The 16742-nt window shown below is 49.0% G+C and overlaps 1 protein-coding gene across 4 annotated transcripts in view; it reads left to right on the top strand.

Annotated features, from left to right (window-relative positions):
* MAP3K15 (mitogen-activated protein kinase kinase kinase 15) overlaps positions 1 to 16742 on the top strand; it is a 123835-nt gene that overhangs the window by 97887 nt on the left and 9206 nt on the right. For all 4 annotated transcript variants that reach the window (XM_045050412.1, XM_045050414.1, XM_045050413.1 and 1 more), the window contains exons 16-20: positions 659 to 786; positions 3221 to 3351; positions 3591 to 3696; positions 12418 to 12575; positions 16507 to 16690. In XM_045050412.1, coding sequence (XP_044906347.1) covers positions 659 to 786; positions 3221 to 3351; positions 3591 to 3696; positions 12418 to 12575; positions 16507 to 16690 — 707 coding nt within the window. The remainder of the gene's footprint in view (positions 1 to 658; positions 787 to 3220; positions 3352 to 3590; positions 3697 to 12417; positions 12576 to 16506; positions 16691 to 16742) is intronic.

The following is a 16742-nucleotide window of genomic DNA, read 5'->3' as shown; positions in this document are numbered from 1 at the left end:
GTATTCGGAGAACAACAGATTACCTGTTGTGACTTGAATGTAGGATGGGGGTGGAGGGCTCTTGAGATGAGGCAAAAATTTTAAAAGATGTAGTTTGACTGGAGTTTGAACTCCTCGTGTGCCGTGTTAAGCAATATGGTCTTTATGTGGATTTCATGAAGAGAAGTGATATGATGAGGTATGCAGTTTAGGAAGAGAAAATACGGTGACCAGAGGTTGAATACACTAAAGAAGCCAGACACGGGGTTAGGAGGTCTATAGTGTAAAGTGAGTATGTGGAATGAGACTCGAGGGCAGCTGAGGAGAGTACCTTCTGGAATGCTACCACTCTTCATGAGAGACAGAGGAAGAGGACCTGCTCAGAGAGGCAAAGGGTAGTTGGAGAGTGTAGACCTAACCATAGCAGCCATTCATCGAGTACCCACCGTACACCAGGCGCTCCATCGGATGCCTGAGAGACGTGACACCACTTTGGCCTTGAGCGGCCCTGTGTGGCTAGTATTCTTACGGGAAGCTGGGGACTCTCACGGGAGCCAAGGGAGAGAACATTTGCAGAAAGAAGGAACGGCCAGGAGCACGACAGGTACTGGCACAGTGCCGTGTGGGCCCCAGGCCGCAGGGATCTGGCAGGTGATGCTGGCTTTGTTTTTCTTCCTAGGTACTCGCAGCCCCTGCATGAGGAGATAGCTCTGCATAAGTACCTCAAGCACCGCAATATCGTTCAGTACCTGGGCTCTGTCTCGGAGGATGGCTACATTAAGATATTTATGGAGCAGGTGCCTGGGGGTGAGTAGCCACTAGGATTCTGGTCTCGTGCTCTGAAATTCATTGATGAAAATATAATATGAACATCATTATCCATCTTGCCACTTAAAAAGTGGCAGACCTGCCGTTTAGATGTGGCGGAACATTTGTTTCTCAGAGGAGTTGGATACAAACTTTTCGATGTCGCATAGTCTATTGCTGGCTTCATTCAATCATCAAATATTCATTGAGGATCTACTGAGTGCCAGCTGCTGGGCTCAGCGCTGGAGACAGATGAATTAAAGCATAGTCTCCAGCCTTGAAGCTTTCAGTCTGGGAGTTTAAAGATGGCTTGGAGAAGAGGGGACAGAGGTCTTAAAAATGACACTGCAAAATAACATGTTTACTGTGAAATCAAACACCAGTGCTTTCTCCACAAAATCCCCCGTATGCAGGCAGTATTGTGTGGGGGAAGAGTTCCTCTGACCTGGAGCCCGGAGTGTCTAGTTTGAATAGGTCCCTCCATCTGCAGGCTGTGTGACTTCAGGCAAATTCTTCACCTCTGTGCCCCCCCCCCTCGGTTTCCTCATTAAATAAATGAATTGTAAGGTCGGAGTAATAGGGGCGCCTGGGTGGCTTAGTTGCTTAAATGTCCCAACTTCAGCTCAGGTCATGATCTTGTGGTTCTTGGGTTCGAACCCCATGTCGGGCTCTGTGCTCAAAGTGTGGAGCCTGCTTGGGATTTTCCTCCTCTCCCTCTCCTCTCTCTCTCTTTCAAAAATAAATAAAACTTAAAAAAAATACCCTGCATTTAAAAAATAAAGTAAAATCGAAGTAATAATAGTTACCATAATGATTGGAATAGTACTAATTATTGAAACAGTAATGACCCTAGCTCAGTGGGTTGTTGGATGGATTAAATGAGATAGTGTGTGTAAAGCTTTTAAAATGGTGCCTGGCAGAGAGCAAGAGCTCATTAAGTGTTCATTTAAAAAAGTAATAAAATTGGGGCACCTGGGTGGCTCAGTCAGTTGAGCATCTGACCCTTGATTTCAGCTCAGGTCATGATCCCAGGGTCATGGGATTGAGCCCCATGTCAGGCTCTGTGCTCTGAGCGTAGAGCCTGCTTAAGATTCTCTGTCTCTGTCTCTCTCCTTCCCTCCCTCTCCCCCTCCGCCTCCCCCTTTGCCCCTCTCCCCCATTTGCATGCTCTCTCTTGCTCTCTAAAATAAAAAAAAAAGTAAAAAACAAAATAAATAATGGTAATTATGATCTGAATACAAACACTAAAACTTCAGTTAGAAATCTGTATTCATTCATCTAACCAACAGTTACTAAGAACCTACTATTCTCTTAAGAGCTTAAATGTGTATCTAGCCAGGCAGTGGGCTAGATTTTGAAGGTTACAATAAAGATAAAATGGTTTGTTCTTCCCTCAAGTTGCTCATAGTCTAGCAGAAAATATATCATTGCTGTTCACATTATTTGATATTCCAAGGGCGAGGTTTAAGGATGGCAGCAGAATTGTAGATAGATGTGCACAAACCCTTTTACATATGGAGAAACTGAGGCAGGTGGCAAGGTTCCTGTAGCACTGTGGAAGGAGTCAAGCTGAGGCTGGCTGCTGCCTGAGGCAATGATAACCTCTGAACCAGATGCTTAGAATTGTTTTCTTTGGGCCCAAAGGTTCAGTGTTTAGTATAATTGAGTCAGGGGCTGGGGGGATGGTAAGATAGTCCTGCCCCTGTGACCTGGCCCCGAGGGCTTCTCCCAGTGGAGATGGACAGACCCCGGCTTCTCTGATCCCAGTCCCTGTCTCCCTGAATGGCCCCTCATTCTGGTCCTTTCCACCTCTGATTTCCCGGCAAGGTATATACAATGTGGCTTTGACCCAGGCTGAACAGCCGAGACATTCGTGCAGAATCTCCAGCGGGGGGCTGGTCCTCTCAAGTCCAGAGTGCTTGTTGCACGCTCCTCCTGACTCCGTGAAGCTTAACAGAGCTCTACCCAAAGGGAGCCCCGCTGAATTTTGGAGGTCACAGGGGGTTCCTGTTCACCCTCCATCTCTGGTCCCTTCTCTGGCTGCGCTGCTTGCACATCTGGAAAACAGGCAACAGAGGGAGGAAAGACGCTGCACTTGGCCAGGATGCAGCCATGTTGGTATGATTGCTTGTGTGAGGTTAGAAATATCACCTCGCTGGGCCACTGGGGTGGCTCAGACGGTTAAGCGTCCAACTCTTGATTTCCGCTCATGTCATGATCTCACGGTTCGTACGTTCAAGCCCCACGTCAGCTCTGCACTGACAGCATGGAGTCTGCTTGGGCTTCACTCTCCCCCTCTCTCTCTGTCCCTCCCCCACTCTGTCTCTCAAAATAAATAAACATTTAAAAAAATACATCACCTCGCTTTATTTCCCTGACTCTTGTGATTGAATCTTCATCAACCTGATGAGTTTTCTGCTGTGTCCGTTTCCAGGAAGCCTTTCTGCTCTTTTGCGATCAAAATGGGGGCCAATGAAGGAGCCCACCATCAAGTTTTACACCAAGCAGATCCTGGAAGGCCTTAAGTATCTCCACGAAAACCAGATTGTGCACAGAGACATCAAGGTGCTTGCTCATCTGAGGCAACAAGGTTTCATTTGTGCGTTTCGGACCACATGAGCTGCTGGCTGGCAGTCTGCAAACTGACCAGCTCAGAGAAGGGGAGGAATGGAGCGTGATGGCCCTCAGAGTGCCGAGTCGAGTCTTGCTACATACTTGTGACTGTTTCTTCAGGTACAAATCTTGTTTCATGTTAGCTTGTTTAAATCTGCCTTTCAGCATTTGGTGGTTTTTCTTTTCTGAAGGGTGACAACGTTCTGGTGAATACCTACAGTGGAGTGGTGAAAATCTCTGATTTTGGAACCTCCAAGCGTCTTGCAGGAGTGAATCCGTGCACCGAGACTTTTGCTGGTAAGCAGGACAGGGCTTGGTGTGGGCGGCCGTCCCGGAGTTAGGTTTACCGCGCACCTCTGCGCGGCAGTTGGCAGTTGAAGTGGACGGCGTCTTGTCGCCGACTTCAGGTGGTGTGAACTTGGTCACAGTGGTGCACTGAGCCAGCTACCTGTGACAGCACTATTGCCACAACTGTCTTGTCTTCACAGGTTGGGTAGGTGTGGTGCTCTGCTGAGGTTTTCTGAGGCTTTCTGACCGCTCAGGAAAGTAGCAGCATCTCTTCTAAGTTAATGTCATGGGTAATTCTGAATCCCGCTAGCCGTCAAGCCACTTGTTGGGGTGTTTTACTGGTCTGTCCTAAAAATAGCCTGTTCTGGTTCACGAGTTCTGGTGCCTTGTGCTTTGATGGGGTTATGTTTCCAAGGGAAGCTAATTGTTCTGGGGAATATGGTCTTGTAAGTGGGTTCGAGGAATTGGATTTTCTTCTCCGTGTGTCAGTCATGGAATCATGTAAGTGTTTAGAGGGACTGGATTCCGAGAGTGGTATAAAATTACCAGCTAGCTTTCCATTTATAAGACCAGGGAGTTGAATGAGGTTCAAAAGCTACCTGTGGCTTTTTGAAATTCCTGCTTAAAAGGAATTGATCTCTGGAAAGAAATACTGATTTTGAATAAGGAAAGGTTTATGGTCCCCTAAGGTATAATAAAAGGGTCACAGAGGTCTTGCTTGATGGAATTAAGAAACAGTGCTTAGATTATTATGGCTCTGAATAAAGCTATAAAAGAAGCATGACCGTCCTCTGTCCTGGAGCACTAAGCTGTAGTGTGGACAGATTTGGCCTTGGTCTTAGTGAATGTCTCGGCTCTGCTCCAACAAGAGGGTTTTCTATGTCGATCGCTAGACGCCCACAGTGGAGGCACATTCCCTGTCTAAAGAGAACTTTTATTTGTCAGAAATGGCATCGTGCTTGTAACACCAGAGGAGATACATGCACCTAAAGATGGGAAAATATTACACCAAGGACTCCACCAGAATCTCACAAAGAAAGAATGTGTTGAACTTTCATTTTTTGTTTCTGATAGAAATATACACGTGTCATCATGTATATGTGAGTATGGATGTATATATGACTGGCACATTTTTTTATTACGCTAATTGAAAATGACTTCTTTCCTCCTCTTTGGAAGTCACCAATTAGCTTGGCAATATGTAGCAAGAGGGTCTCTGATATAACAAGGAGTTATTTCAAAACATAAAACCCCTGACAATTTATCTCGTAATTAGCATCCCCAAGGAGAAAAAAAATTCACAAAGAAAACGCATGTATAATTCATCATTGCATATCACATTTTCCCAAGTAATTGGCTTGAGGAGGCATGAATTTTGCATTGCAAAACAATGCAGGGGTGTTTGGGGGATAATAAAGAAGGGGTCTCATTTTGGGTAGGAAATTCCCCTGCATATCATTACTCTTTGCAACACAGAGTGGTTCTGTAAAGAAGTCTCAGCTGGTTGGTGCAGAGCCCTGCTTGGATGCCTGAGGTTGTGGTGGGGCTTTTCCATGCAAATGCCCGGAGGCTGTTGGAGCCTGGAAGGAGAGTGAGAGGTTTAGGCAACTTCTGGCACCTAAGCCTCCCCCTCCCGTGTTCTTCTCAAGGGTTTTCACTATAGGTATAAACCAGCTAGAACAGGAGGAAGGGCTGTTATGACCCAACCGACTGAGCCACCCAGGTGCCCCCACAGTTTGGCTATTGTGAATAACTTTGCTATGAACATTCACAAGCCTTTGTGTAGACATAAGTTTTCATTCATCTTGGGTATATGCCTAGGAGTGGATCTTGGGAAAGGAACTCTGGTCTATGGTTGTGAACATCTTTGGTTCAAATTCTGGCTCAACCGTTTGCTAGCTGTGTGACTTGAGGCATGTTACTTAACGTCTCTGTGCCATAGTTTCTTCAGAAGTAAAATGGAGCTGTTCATAGTACCTAGATCGGAGGGTTTTTACGAGGATTAAATGAGTTAATATTGGTGAAGTGCCTTGACCCGGTACCTGACTCACAGCAAGTGCAGGTGAAGTATTTGTTAAATAAATAAAAAAAATAAATACTAATTTGCACTTAGAAGATCCCAGGTTATCAGAACTGGCAGGAGTCTTTCAGAGAATCAAGTTTCTGTGGGTAACATGTTGAACCTGTCAGACTCACAGGTTGTAATCATAAAAGTCACCCCATCTTTGTCTCCCACTGCCCTCTATGCCCTGCCCACGGTGGTAGTCCTTTCCTGAGAATTTGCCAGCCACCCTCAGGCAACTGAGAGAAAGTCTTAATGGAGCTTCGAGAAGCAAACAGTCTGAATTGGGTAATTAAAAGGGGCCACACTGGGGCTCCTGGGTGACTCAGTCGGTTGAGCATCTGGCTTCGGCTCAGGTCATGATCTCGCTGTCCGTGAGTTCGAGCCCCGTGTCGGGCTCAGTGCTGACAGCTCAGAGCCTAGAGTCTGCTTTGGATTCTGTGTCTCCCTCTCTCTCTGTCCCTCTCTTGCTCGTGCTCACACACTCACTCGCGCTCTCTCTCTCTCAAAAATAAGTAAACGTTAAAAAAAATTTTTTAAGGGGCCACACTAATGTACTCATCAACACTCTGGTCCTCATTCCAGGGATAGCGACCTAACCCTGTCCCTGCAGATCTGGTGGCAGGCGGCACGCAATCTCGAATCTCGTCCTTTCTCACCTGCCCCCCCCACCTCCTTTTCTGCTCCCCAGCTGCAGGAAGGGGAGGAGAGGGGCACAGAAAGTGGTCACTTGACCGGTGCTGTTCTAAGCTGGATTTGTGTGCTCTGGGACTGGCTAATGGTTATTGTCAACGCTTTCCTGCCAGATCCTTTGTAAGTCCCACGTCATGGGCAGAGACCTGTCCTTTAGTTGACTGCTTCTTGCCCCCCCGCCCCTCTTTTACCCCTCACATTGTACACACTCCTCTGTGTTTTTCTCCTGAGGGATCCAGGCCATAGGAAATGGCCTTTGAGCAGGATTCCTCTAACAGAGACCCTAAAGCAGTATTTCTTTCTTTTTTTTTTTAATTTTTTAAATGTTATTTATTTATTTATTTATTTTTAATTAAAAAATTTTTTTTAAATCAACGTTTATTTATTTTTGGGACAGAGAGAGACAGAGCATGAACGGGGGAGGGGCAGAGAGAGAGAGGGAGACACAGAATCGGAAACAGGCTCCAGGCTCTGAGCCATCAGCCCAGAGCCTGACGCGGGGCTCGAACTCCCGGACTGTGAGATCGTGACCTGGCTGAAGTCGGACGCTTAACCGACTGCGCCACCCAGGCGCCCCAAATGTTATTTATTTTTGAGAGAGAGAGAGGGAGGGAGGGAGGGAGATATAGTGTGAGTGGGGGAGGGGCAGAGAGAGGGGGAGACACAGAATCTGAAGCAGGCTTCAGGCTCTGAGCTGTCAGCACAGAGCCCGATGCGGGGCTTGAACCCACAAACTGTGAGATCATGACCTGAGCCGGTCGGACGCCCAACGGACTGAGCCACCCAGGTGCCCCTAAAGCAGTATTTCTACACTGGGTCCCACATCTGGCGTCCAGGGTTCATGCATCTTTCACCCACTGTCAAGAGGGCATGGCCGTATCCTCGGACGCTATGGGCCGCTCCCCTGGGAACCAGTCCTGTGTGCAGCTTACCAGTGGGAGACATGTACATGTGGAGCTCTGCATGGGCCCAGCGAGGAGTCCTCATCTTTGGGTTTAAAACAAAGTGGTGTCCCCTCCTACCAGGCCCGTCCTTGGCCAAGGCAACCAGGGTGGTACAGGAGGCATCTTGGTTCTCTTTCCGGTACTTCATTAATATGAAACTTGCAAACTTTGGGCTCTAACAGTGTTTTCCAGGGCCTGTAGAAAACGCTTATGCGTGTGCCCTCCTTTGGAGTGTGACAGTTCTGAGTGCGTGTTGAATTGCCCGAGTCGCCATGTTGGGCACAGCCTTTCCTCGGCTCCTGTAATGAGAGGGCAGACCTCCCGGCACAGCAGTGTCTAAAGAAGTCACTCACAACATCCCCCACCTCTAGTCTCTCCTCTCTCGATCTTTTTAATCCCTTGATCTAGGTGGCAGGACCCTGGGCTAGAGGCCTGCGAGGTGTGTGACCACTTCTGTCGGACCCCCTTCGAAACATGCGCCTGTCGTCTATGTCTCACCCCTTGCCTTGGTGTCTGGCTTTTATCTTGGCGCCTCGATCAAAACTTCTCAATTATTGTCCTATACCATGCGTTTTTGTCGCTGGTGATTTGAAAATCCTGCTTGGGCAGTTCTCCGGGAGCCCCCACAATTTCATGTCCCTGGTGGTCTGGGTCCATGCCTGTGGGTCTCCTGTCCCCTTGTTCTGAACTCTGTACCCCCGATCACATGACCTGTGTGTGGGCACATCTTGGGGGACGTGCAGTTTTGAAAGGCTAGGATACCCTTAAGAGAGCCAGATTGAAGGCAAGCAAGTTTCCCAGGATTTCCGCATTATTCAGATGCCCCCCCTACCCCCGCCGCTGGCATCTTTACTTGATTTCTCGACAGAAGCCGATTTGGTGCAGCCGATACACACCCACAACGTGCACACCGCTTGGGAACGGTCCCTTGACTATTGGAAACAGTTGTGTGGATCCGTCTCCATTGGATGTTGACTGTGAGTGGGTGGTTTTTCTGTAAATCTGGTAGTCAATAAAATGGAGCACCCGGTTCTCTCTTACCGCCCTATGCCTTCCAGCTATGTGGGAACACGTCACATTATGGCTTTGGAAATCCTCACGTCAGCTCGACTTTTGTTCAAGCAGCATTTGCTTCACTTGTGCTTGTCCTGGATTCATTGCATACGTCAGCAGTGTCATGGTGAACAGTTCCAAATGTGGAGATGGAAGACCTGAGTTCTAGCTTGAGCACATCTGCTGCCTTCTCTGAGGCTCATTTTCCTCCTGTATAAAATGGGAATAACTGTTAGATAGCGCCGACCTTACTGGGTTGTGAGAGTCACAGAGACAGTGCTACGTGGAGATGCTCTGTAAGTCGTTGAATACTGATGGGAAGTCAGGCATTGTGGCCATTAGCCTCCAAGATGGCCCCCAGCGGACCCCGCCGCCTGGCCTTCACAGCCTCGTGTAATCCCCTCCCCTTGAATGTGGGCTGGACTTAGTGACTCACTTCTCTCTCTTTTTTTTTTAAAGTTTTTAATTTTGAGAGAGTGCACAAGCAGAGGAGGGACAGAGAAAGAGAGAGGGGGGCGAGAGAAAATCCCGAGCAGGCTCCTTCAGCACGGAGCCCAATCTGGGGCTCAATCCCATGAACCATGAGATTATGAACTGAGCCGAAATCGAGAGTTGGACACTTAACCAGCCGAGCCACCTGGGCACCCTGATTAGTGACTCCCTTCTGATGAGCATATGAAGGCAGAGTGGCAGTGTGTGACCTGGAGGCTAGGTTGAAGAGGACAGCGTGGCATCCCTCTTGCTTGCTGTCTGTGGATCCCCGGCTCCGGGGGAAGCCCTGTTTTGAGCAGCCCTTTGGAGGATCCCACTCGGTGAGAAACTGAAGCCTCGTCCCACAGCCTGCCTGAACTTAGAAGTGGGTTTCAGCTCCAGTCTGCGTTTCCCTTGACTGTAGCCCAGCAGATACCTTGGCTACAGCCTAATTAGAGACTCTGGGCCAGATCCACCCAACCCAGGTGTTCGTGGATTCCGACCCTTAGAAACTGCATGACATCCTAATTCCTGGTTTAAGGTGCTAACATCTGGGCTAATTTATTACATAGCAATAAATAACTAATACGGATGTCCTTGCTAAGTCCCTACATTTATAAAGGGTGATGTTTACTATGTTGTCCTATAAAGAAAATCTCTAAATTTGGCATCAAGCGGGCTTAGCCTCCAATTATGAAACAGTTGTACTCTGGTGCACAGTTGTTTAACGAGGGTCAGTAAACCATTGCGGTTTGGTATAGTGCTATTTTCTACGTTGCAGAACTTTGTAAAAGTTCTTTTAAGAATTAACTTTTACTCATTGTGTTAGTTGGGATTCAGGCAGGAAAACCAAAATCGCCCCAGTTATTTTTACAGAGAGAATTTAGTAGAAAAAACGGTTTACTGGGACTCAGTTATCAGAAAGCAGCTTCTGTTTCTAGGGCTTGCGGGGAGCACAAGGAAGGGTGTTACTGGAGTGGAGCAGGCAACTAGTGGTGGGGCAAGAGGAAGCCGGATCTGAAACTATGAGGGGACAAAAGAGCTAGAAACGAGCCAAGCACTGCTACTGGAACCAGCTGAGGGTCCAAAGTGCAGCTCCCTCAGAGGGACAGCGGCAGACATGGGGGAACAAGTAACCAACCTCTCCTTCCTCCCTCCTCTAGGTATGCCTGAGCAAGCCCGTTTCAGCTCCTCCTCCCATGGTAGCTCGCGCTCTCTCGCGCGCGCCCCCTAGTGGCAGAGCCTAACAGGAAGCTGAAGGCAAAGCACAAATGGGGTTTGCAGAGTCCCAGAACCAGCATCATAGAGCAGAGCTGAGAGAGAACAGCTGAGTTAACAAAAAGCACAAGTCTTTCCTTGATTAACAGATTGTGGATTAGTAGGCACATCCTCTGTCAAAGCCTCTCCATTCATTATTCACAGCAGCACAAGCCTGGGAGGAGAGATTGTGTCACTGGAAGTTCCCTCCCTGGGGCTCTAGGATTTCCCAATGGTGCAGCAAGTGCTGTGAGCCTGTATCTTGCCCAACCCTGCAGCAGCTGAACACTTCCCTAGCAGGCTTTCATCTTTGGAAACCAAAACCATCGTTCGTGCCCTACTGATCTGTTGAGCTCACAGACCCAACCCAAGTTATGTTTCACTTTAAATTAGTTTGAATTTTTTTAAACATTTATTTGAGAGAGGGAGAGAGACTGTGTGAACAGGGGAGGGGCAGAGAGAGAGGGAGACAGAGAATCCAAAGCAGGTTCCAGGCTCTGAGCTGTCAGCACAGAGCCCTACGCAGGGCTTGAATTCATGAGCCATGAGATCGTGACCTGAGCCGAAGTCAGACGCTTAACCGACTGAGCCACCTGGACGCCCGTAATTACTTTGAATCTTTAAAAATTAAAAGAAAGTAAAATTCATGTCATCCGTCTCACCAGCCATATTTTAAGGGCCCAATGGTTATATGGGGCTAGTGGCTACCATATCGAACTGCACAGATTTTCATTATTGCAAAACTCTGTGGGTCGGTGCCTTTCAGATGCTCACTGGGAGGAAAAATACTAAAAGACATTGGATCTTCAAGAGGAAGATGTAGTACATAGCTTCTCCAAATTTTTTTTAAACCAATGAGCCCTTTGTTTTCATTGATTAAGACTCTGGAGACTTGCTTTGGCTGCGTGATCTTGAGATAGGCACTTGAATTTCTCTGGGCATCCGTGTTCTCTGTTCACACCTTGGCCAGTGTCATATGCAAGTTTGCTCTTTATTAGAAACCACTTTGCCAGCATATAGTGTCTGGTGCTGTTGCTTTCCTCGGCCTTAGTTTCAAGAAGAACCTATGATTTTACTCCCGGAGCCCTGATTGACCTCCCTGCCCCCATCTCTGCAGTGCTTTCTCCTCCCAGCACTGTATCTGATCACCACCTTCCCTGTGGTAACCTCTGGTGGCCCGTGACCCACAGGAGAAAGTCTGAAGCCAGAGCCTTCATTATGTACTGCTTGCCATTCGGGCTGTGCCCTCACCACTGCCTCCTTAATTTTTAACTCTTAATACCCTACTCTGTGTCAGCTTCCGCTGGTGGTTCCCCGAACTCACTCTGTACTGCACACCTTCGCACCTTTGCTCAAGCTCTTCCCCCAGCCTGGGAGTCCTCCCATCCCACTGTCCACCTCCTCAACCCGCCTGGTGGGAGGCCGGCTCGCTGGCAGCCCCGTGTGCCGCGTTCTGTGGCTCTGCTTCCGTGTTCGTGGCGGGGTCGTCCGTCACCCTGCCTGCTCCTGGCCGACGACTGCACGCCGGCGGCATGCTGGACCAGTGTGATGTTCCTGCAAGGGGCAGCTTTTGGTCAGGGACTCCCCAGTGGCCTGGCCGAAGCCGTCCCTGGGCTGTTTTTCTGTCTGAGACTCTGCCCACCTCTTTGTTCCCTGCCCTCTCTCCCAGGTGTCACATTGGCACTGAGCTTGACAGTTCCCCCTGCCCATCCTGCTCCCTCCCCCTTTATCCCACGTGTATTTCTCCCCAGTAAATCTCTCTGGTGTCCAGTGCTGTCTTAGCATTTACTCCTGGGAGAACCAGACTGATCCAGGTAAAACTTTCCCTGACTTGAAGCAGGCAGAATCAAGCACTTTTTCATCCGCTTTCTCGGAGCCCTCTGCTTTAGCACTTACTCCATTTTGCCATTAGCCCACCCCCACCGTCGTCCTATCATCTGTCACTTCCACTAGGCAGCTCCTGAAGTCGGTGGGGTACTGTGTGTCCTGCGTTCTGTGCACTGACTGGATGGGGTTGGGGCCCACTTGTCCTTCGCGGAGCTGAACAGTCTTCTCTCCTGTGACCAGTATCAGAGGAAGGGGCATTGCCTGCCTCTGGTCAGAGAAAGGACGCAACAGCATCATTTATGCACGAGAGCAGGCTCCGTCTGTCATTAATGAGAGGGTTGAAGTCCACACGCTTGTTTACCAATGGTCTGCTGAGATTTTTGTGCAGCTTGGTGCCCACAATCTTTATTTTTTTCCCCATAGGCACTCTGCAGTACATGGCACCTGAGATCATTGATCAAGGACCTCGCGGGTACGGCGCCCCGGCGGATATCTGGTCCCTGGGCTGCACCATCATTGAGATGGCCACCAGCAGGCCTCCGTTCGATGAGCTCGGTGAGCCGCAGGCAGCAATGTTCAAAGTAAGACATGTTTGGTGATTGAAGTTGCTGGTGTCAGGGAAATAATAAGTAAAAAGAAAATCTCCTGCCACTCCAGAAATCTCTCCACAAAGGTAGAAGAGAAAGCAAACAGTTTTATTGTTGAATAGGCATTAAATCAGAATGCGATGCAAGCCACAGGCAGCCCACTAAGTGGTTGCAAGGACAGAAAGGACTTGTCCTTTTCTCCAGCCAAGCACTACCACCCTCTGACCCGTGGTCTCAAAGGAAACGATCACTAGTCCTCCCGTGCGTGGACAGGATAGTGCCACTGGTCACAGTAGTGCATCCAAGGGTCACTCGATAATTGGGACGACCATTTGCATCAGCTAATTGATTTTACCTAAAGGAAAAATAAACTTCTCCAATATTTAAGATAGGAGGTAGTTTTGGAGGAAGACACTACTGAAGTTAGGGCTCCCCCGCAACCGGAAACTGGGAGATAGAGATGGATCCTTCTTGATGTTGAGATTTCCAGGAGTTGGCCCTCAGGTCCTTGAGAAAGGCATTCTTGGCAAGAGGCTTATTCATCTTTTAAAAAGATTCACATAGCGTCTCAAAGACACCAAGAACTTGCAGTTACAAGTTTTCTAAAGTACATGCTCTAAAAAAAGAGGGGGAGGGGAGGTCTCTTCCCTTATTTTCAACAGGGAGGATGAAGGCTCTTTGTTTTCTGGTGGGTTTTTTTTTTTTTTTTTTTTTTTTGTATTCTACCAGTCTTATTATTAGTTTTAAAAATCATAGCTGTTGGGGCACCTGGGTGGCTCAGCCATCAAGCGTCCAACTTCAGCTCACGTCATGATCTCACGGTCCGTGAGTTCGAGCCCCGCGTCGGGCTCTGTGCCGGCAGCTCAGAGCCTGGAGCCTGCTTCGGATTCTGTGTCTCCCTCTCTGTCTGTCCCTCCCACACTCACTCTCTCTTTCAAAAATAAGTAAACACGAAAAAATTTTTAAAAAAATATCGTAGTTGTTAACATATTATCCATGTGATTTTTATCTCCTGCTTCTTCCCATACTGTGAGGAACTCATCATAAACATCATGTTGCATGTTGTTTATTTCTAACTTTTGCTTGTACAACTAACATTATTTTTTTTAATTTTTATTTAATTTATTTTATTAATTTACATCTAAGCATATAGTGCAACAGCGATTTCAGGGGTAGATTCCTTAATGCCCCTTACCCATTGAGCCCATCCCCCCTCCCAGAACCCCTCCAGGAACCCTCTGTTTGTTCTCCATATTTATGAGTCTTTCATGCTTTGTCCCCCTCCCTGGTTTTGTCTTATTTTTGTGAAGCCTCTTATTTTGAATCTGTATTTGCCCTTACACTAGGTGAGGCTCAAATACCACATGGGCCTGTATCTTTGGAGGGCAGGTTTCTGACTGGTTTTGAAGAGGTGGGGCTTCGGATAGCAGACAGTGTTTACTTTGTCATTCTGAAAGCCCTCCCCGAGCTCACAGGAAGGCCACCCCAAGTATTGAGGCCCACATAAGACCTACTGGCCACCATGGGGGGCATTTTACCACCAGGCCTGCTCCCTTGGGAAGGGACATGCTTCCCATCCCACGGGAAGCTGATGCCAGGATAGCCCCTTGTGTCTAAGGCCAGGTCTGTGGCTTCTGGCTCTGAGTACACTTGGAGAAGTTGAAGAGAGGCTGTGGTCTTAAGAGTCCCTTAGCAGCAGTGGCCTCCCTAGAGCATTTTTGGTTGCCTGAAGGCTAAGGAGGAGGAGAGTGGGTTCACTGCTTATGGACAGTGAGGTCACAGTGCGTCGAAGCAACCCGATAGAACATGCTCCAGAGGCCTTGCTTCCTTGCTTCTCTGCCAGGCATGGCGGCCCCTCAGCCCGTCTGCCCTGCAGCCTTGCCGCCCGCGTCTTCGCCGGACACTCCAGCTCAGCCTCTGGCAGAACGAAAAGGAACGAGTGCAGGTTTCTCGGCGAGCGGAGCGCAGGCCGCTCAGCAGACGGACTGCTCTGCGCTGTGGGTGCCGTGGCTGCTCCCCTCAGCCCGGCCCCTGCAGAAGGTTCTCAGAGCAGCGGTCAGGCGGCTCCAACGTCAGGACCTCAAGTCGCCGAGTGTCTTCTGGCCCCCACAATCCCGACAAGACCCTGAACGCGAGGGCCGGGGGACAGCGGTAACCTTCCCCGCCCTGCGGCGTCTATCCGTGGTGGAGCCGTGCAGCTGTCGAAGATCCTACCTGCAGCTTCAGTCGCAGGCCTCGGGACAGATACTCGCTGGTGCAGAGACAGACATCGGGGCCAGAGAGGTGATGATATGGAGAGACACGGAGGGCGGCACGCCGAGGCCAAGGTGAGGTTGATGTGTCTGCAAGCCAACCGTTGCCGCAACCGCCCGAAGCTGGAAGAGGCAAGGACGGATTCTCTCTAGGTTTCAGAGGGAACGTGGCCCCGTCAGCACCTTGACTGCAGACGCCCAGCCTCCCAGACTGAGAGAGAATAAATCTGCGTTGTTTTCAGGCACCCAGTTTGTGGCGCTCTGTGAAGGCAGCCCAAGAGAACTCCTACAGGGACCTTCTGAGTAACAGCAAAGCACCTTTAGAAGTAACGTAGCGACAGGGCACCAAGGTGCCGCCCACGTTCACTCTCTGCTTTCCGACAGTCTTGTGGGAGGCGCCACCCCTCTCTCCTTTGGGTTCTTGCCCTGAATTTCGGTCCCTGGCCCCTTAGTGCCCTTCCCCCCTGCCCCTCAGGTGAGGGGTGCCACTGTAGGTGTCCTGCATTTCACATTTTGGGGGGATATTCCATCCAGTGTTTAGTGTTCTCAAAATCTAAAACTTGATTTAAAAACTTTTATTTGATCATGGTAAGAACAGTTAACAGGAGCTCTACACCCTTAACATACCTTAAAGTGCTTGCTGCGGTATTGTTGACCCTAGGTACAGTTGCTGTACAGCAGAATTCTAGAATGCGTTCATGTTGGTTTTGTTTTTTTGTTTTTGTGGGTTTTTTTTAAGTTTTTAAACTTTATTTTTATAAACATTTTTTTAATATTTATTTTTGAGAGGTCGCACGAGCAGGGGCAAAGAGAGGGAGACACAGAATCTGAAGCAGGCTCCGGGCTCCAAGCTGCCAGCACAGAGCCCTACGCAGGGCTCAAACCCACGAACCGTGAGATCATGACCTGAGCTGAAGTCGGGTGCTTAACCAGCTGAGCCACCCAGGCACCCCTTAAACTTTATTTTTAAAGTTTTTTTTTTGTTTGTTTTTTTTTTTTTTTTTTTTTTTTTTTTTTTTTTTTACTTGAGAGAGAGAGTGCAATCGGGTGAGGGGGCGGGGGTGGGTAGAGAGAGAATGAGAATGCTAAGCTCATCATGGAGCCCGATAGCAGGGGGCCCATCCCAAGACCCTGGGATCATGACCTGAGCCCAAATCAAGAGTTGGATGCTCAACTGACTGAGCCACCCAAGTGCCCCAAGATTTTTTGATTTTTAAGTAATCTCTGCACCAAACATGGGGCCTGAACTTAGAAACCCGACATCAGCAGTTGCATGCTCTTCCGACTGAGCCAGCCAGGTGCCCCAAGAATGTATTCATCTTTCTTACCTGAAACCTCATGCCCTTTGATTAGTAACTCCATGCACCCCCACCCCCAAACTGCTGAGCCTCCCTGCGTGTGGCCTCAGGGCTCCACTGAGGACTAGAACAGAAGCCCCAGGACCTCTTAAGCCCTACGCTCTGAAACTCCTCTGATTTCACTTTTCCAACAACCTACTGGGCAAAGCAAACTCCCAAGAGGCCAGCCGGGCGAGTCGTCGAGGATGTTCTAACCCACCAGCTCCTCAAAGGATGGCAGGGGTAGGAGCTTTATACTGAAGGCACGTGCACCCGGATGTGCCTGAGGCCTCACAGTCACGTAAGCCACATAGGTCTTCTCTCCCTTAAATGCAGGTGGGGATGTTTAAGATCCACCCTGAGATTCCAGGAGCCTTTTCAGCTGACGCCAGAGCATTCGTTTTATCCTGTTTTGAGCCTGACCCCCACAAACGTGCCACTGCTGCCGAGCTGCTCAAAGAGGGTTTCTTAAGGCAGGTGAACAAGGGCAAGAAGAACCGAATTGCTTTCAAGCCAGCAGGTGAGGTCTGCCTGGACAGCGGGGGTGCCGCCCGGGGCGCGGTGGATGCCTG

The sequence above is a fragment of the Felis catus genome, chromosome X (assembly GCF_018350175.1).
Source record: "Felis catus isolate Fca126 chromosome X, F.catus_Fca126_mat1.0, whole genome shotgun sequence".
NCBI classification, from domain to species: domain Eukaryota; kingdom Metazoa; phylum Chordata; class Mammalia; order Carnivora; family Felidae; genus Felis; species Felis catus.
This window is presented reverse-complemented; position numbering and strand designations above follow the sequence as displayed.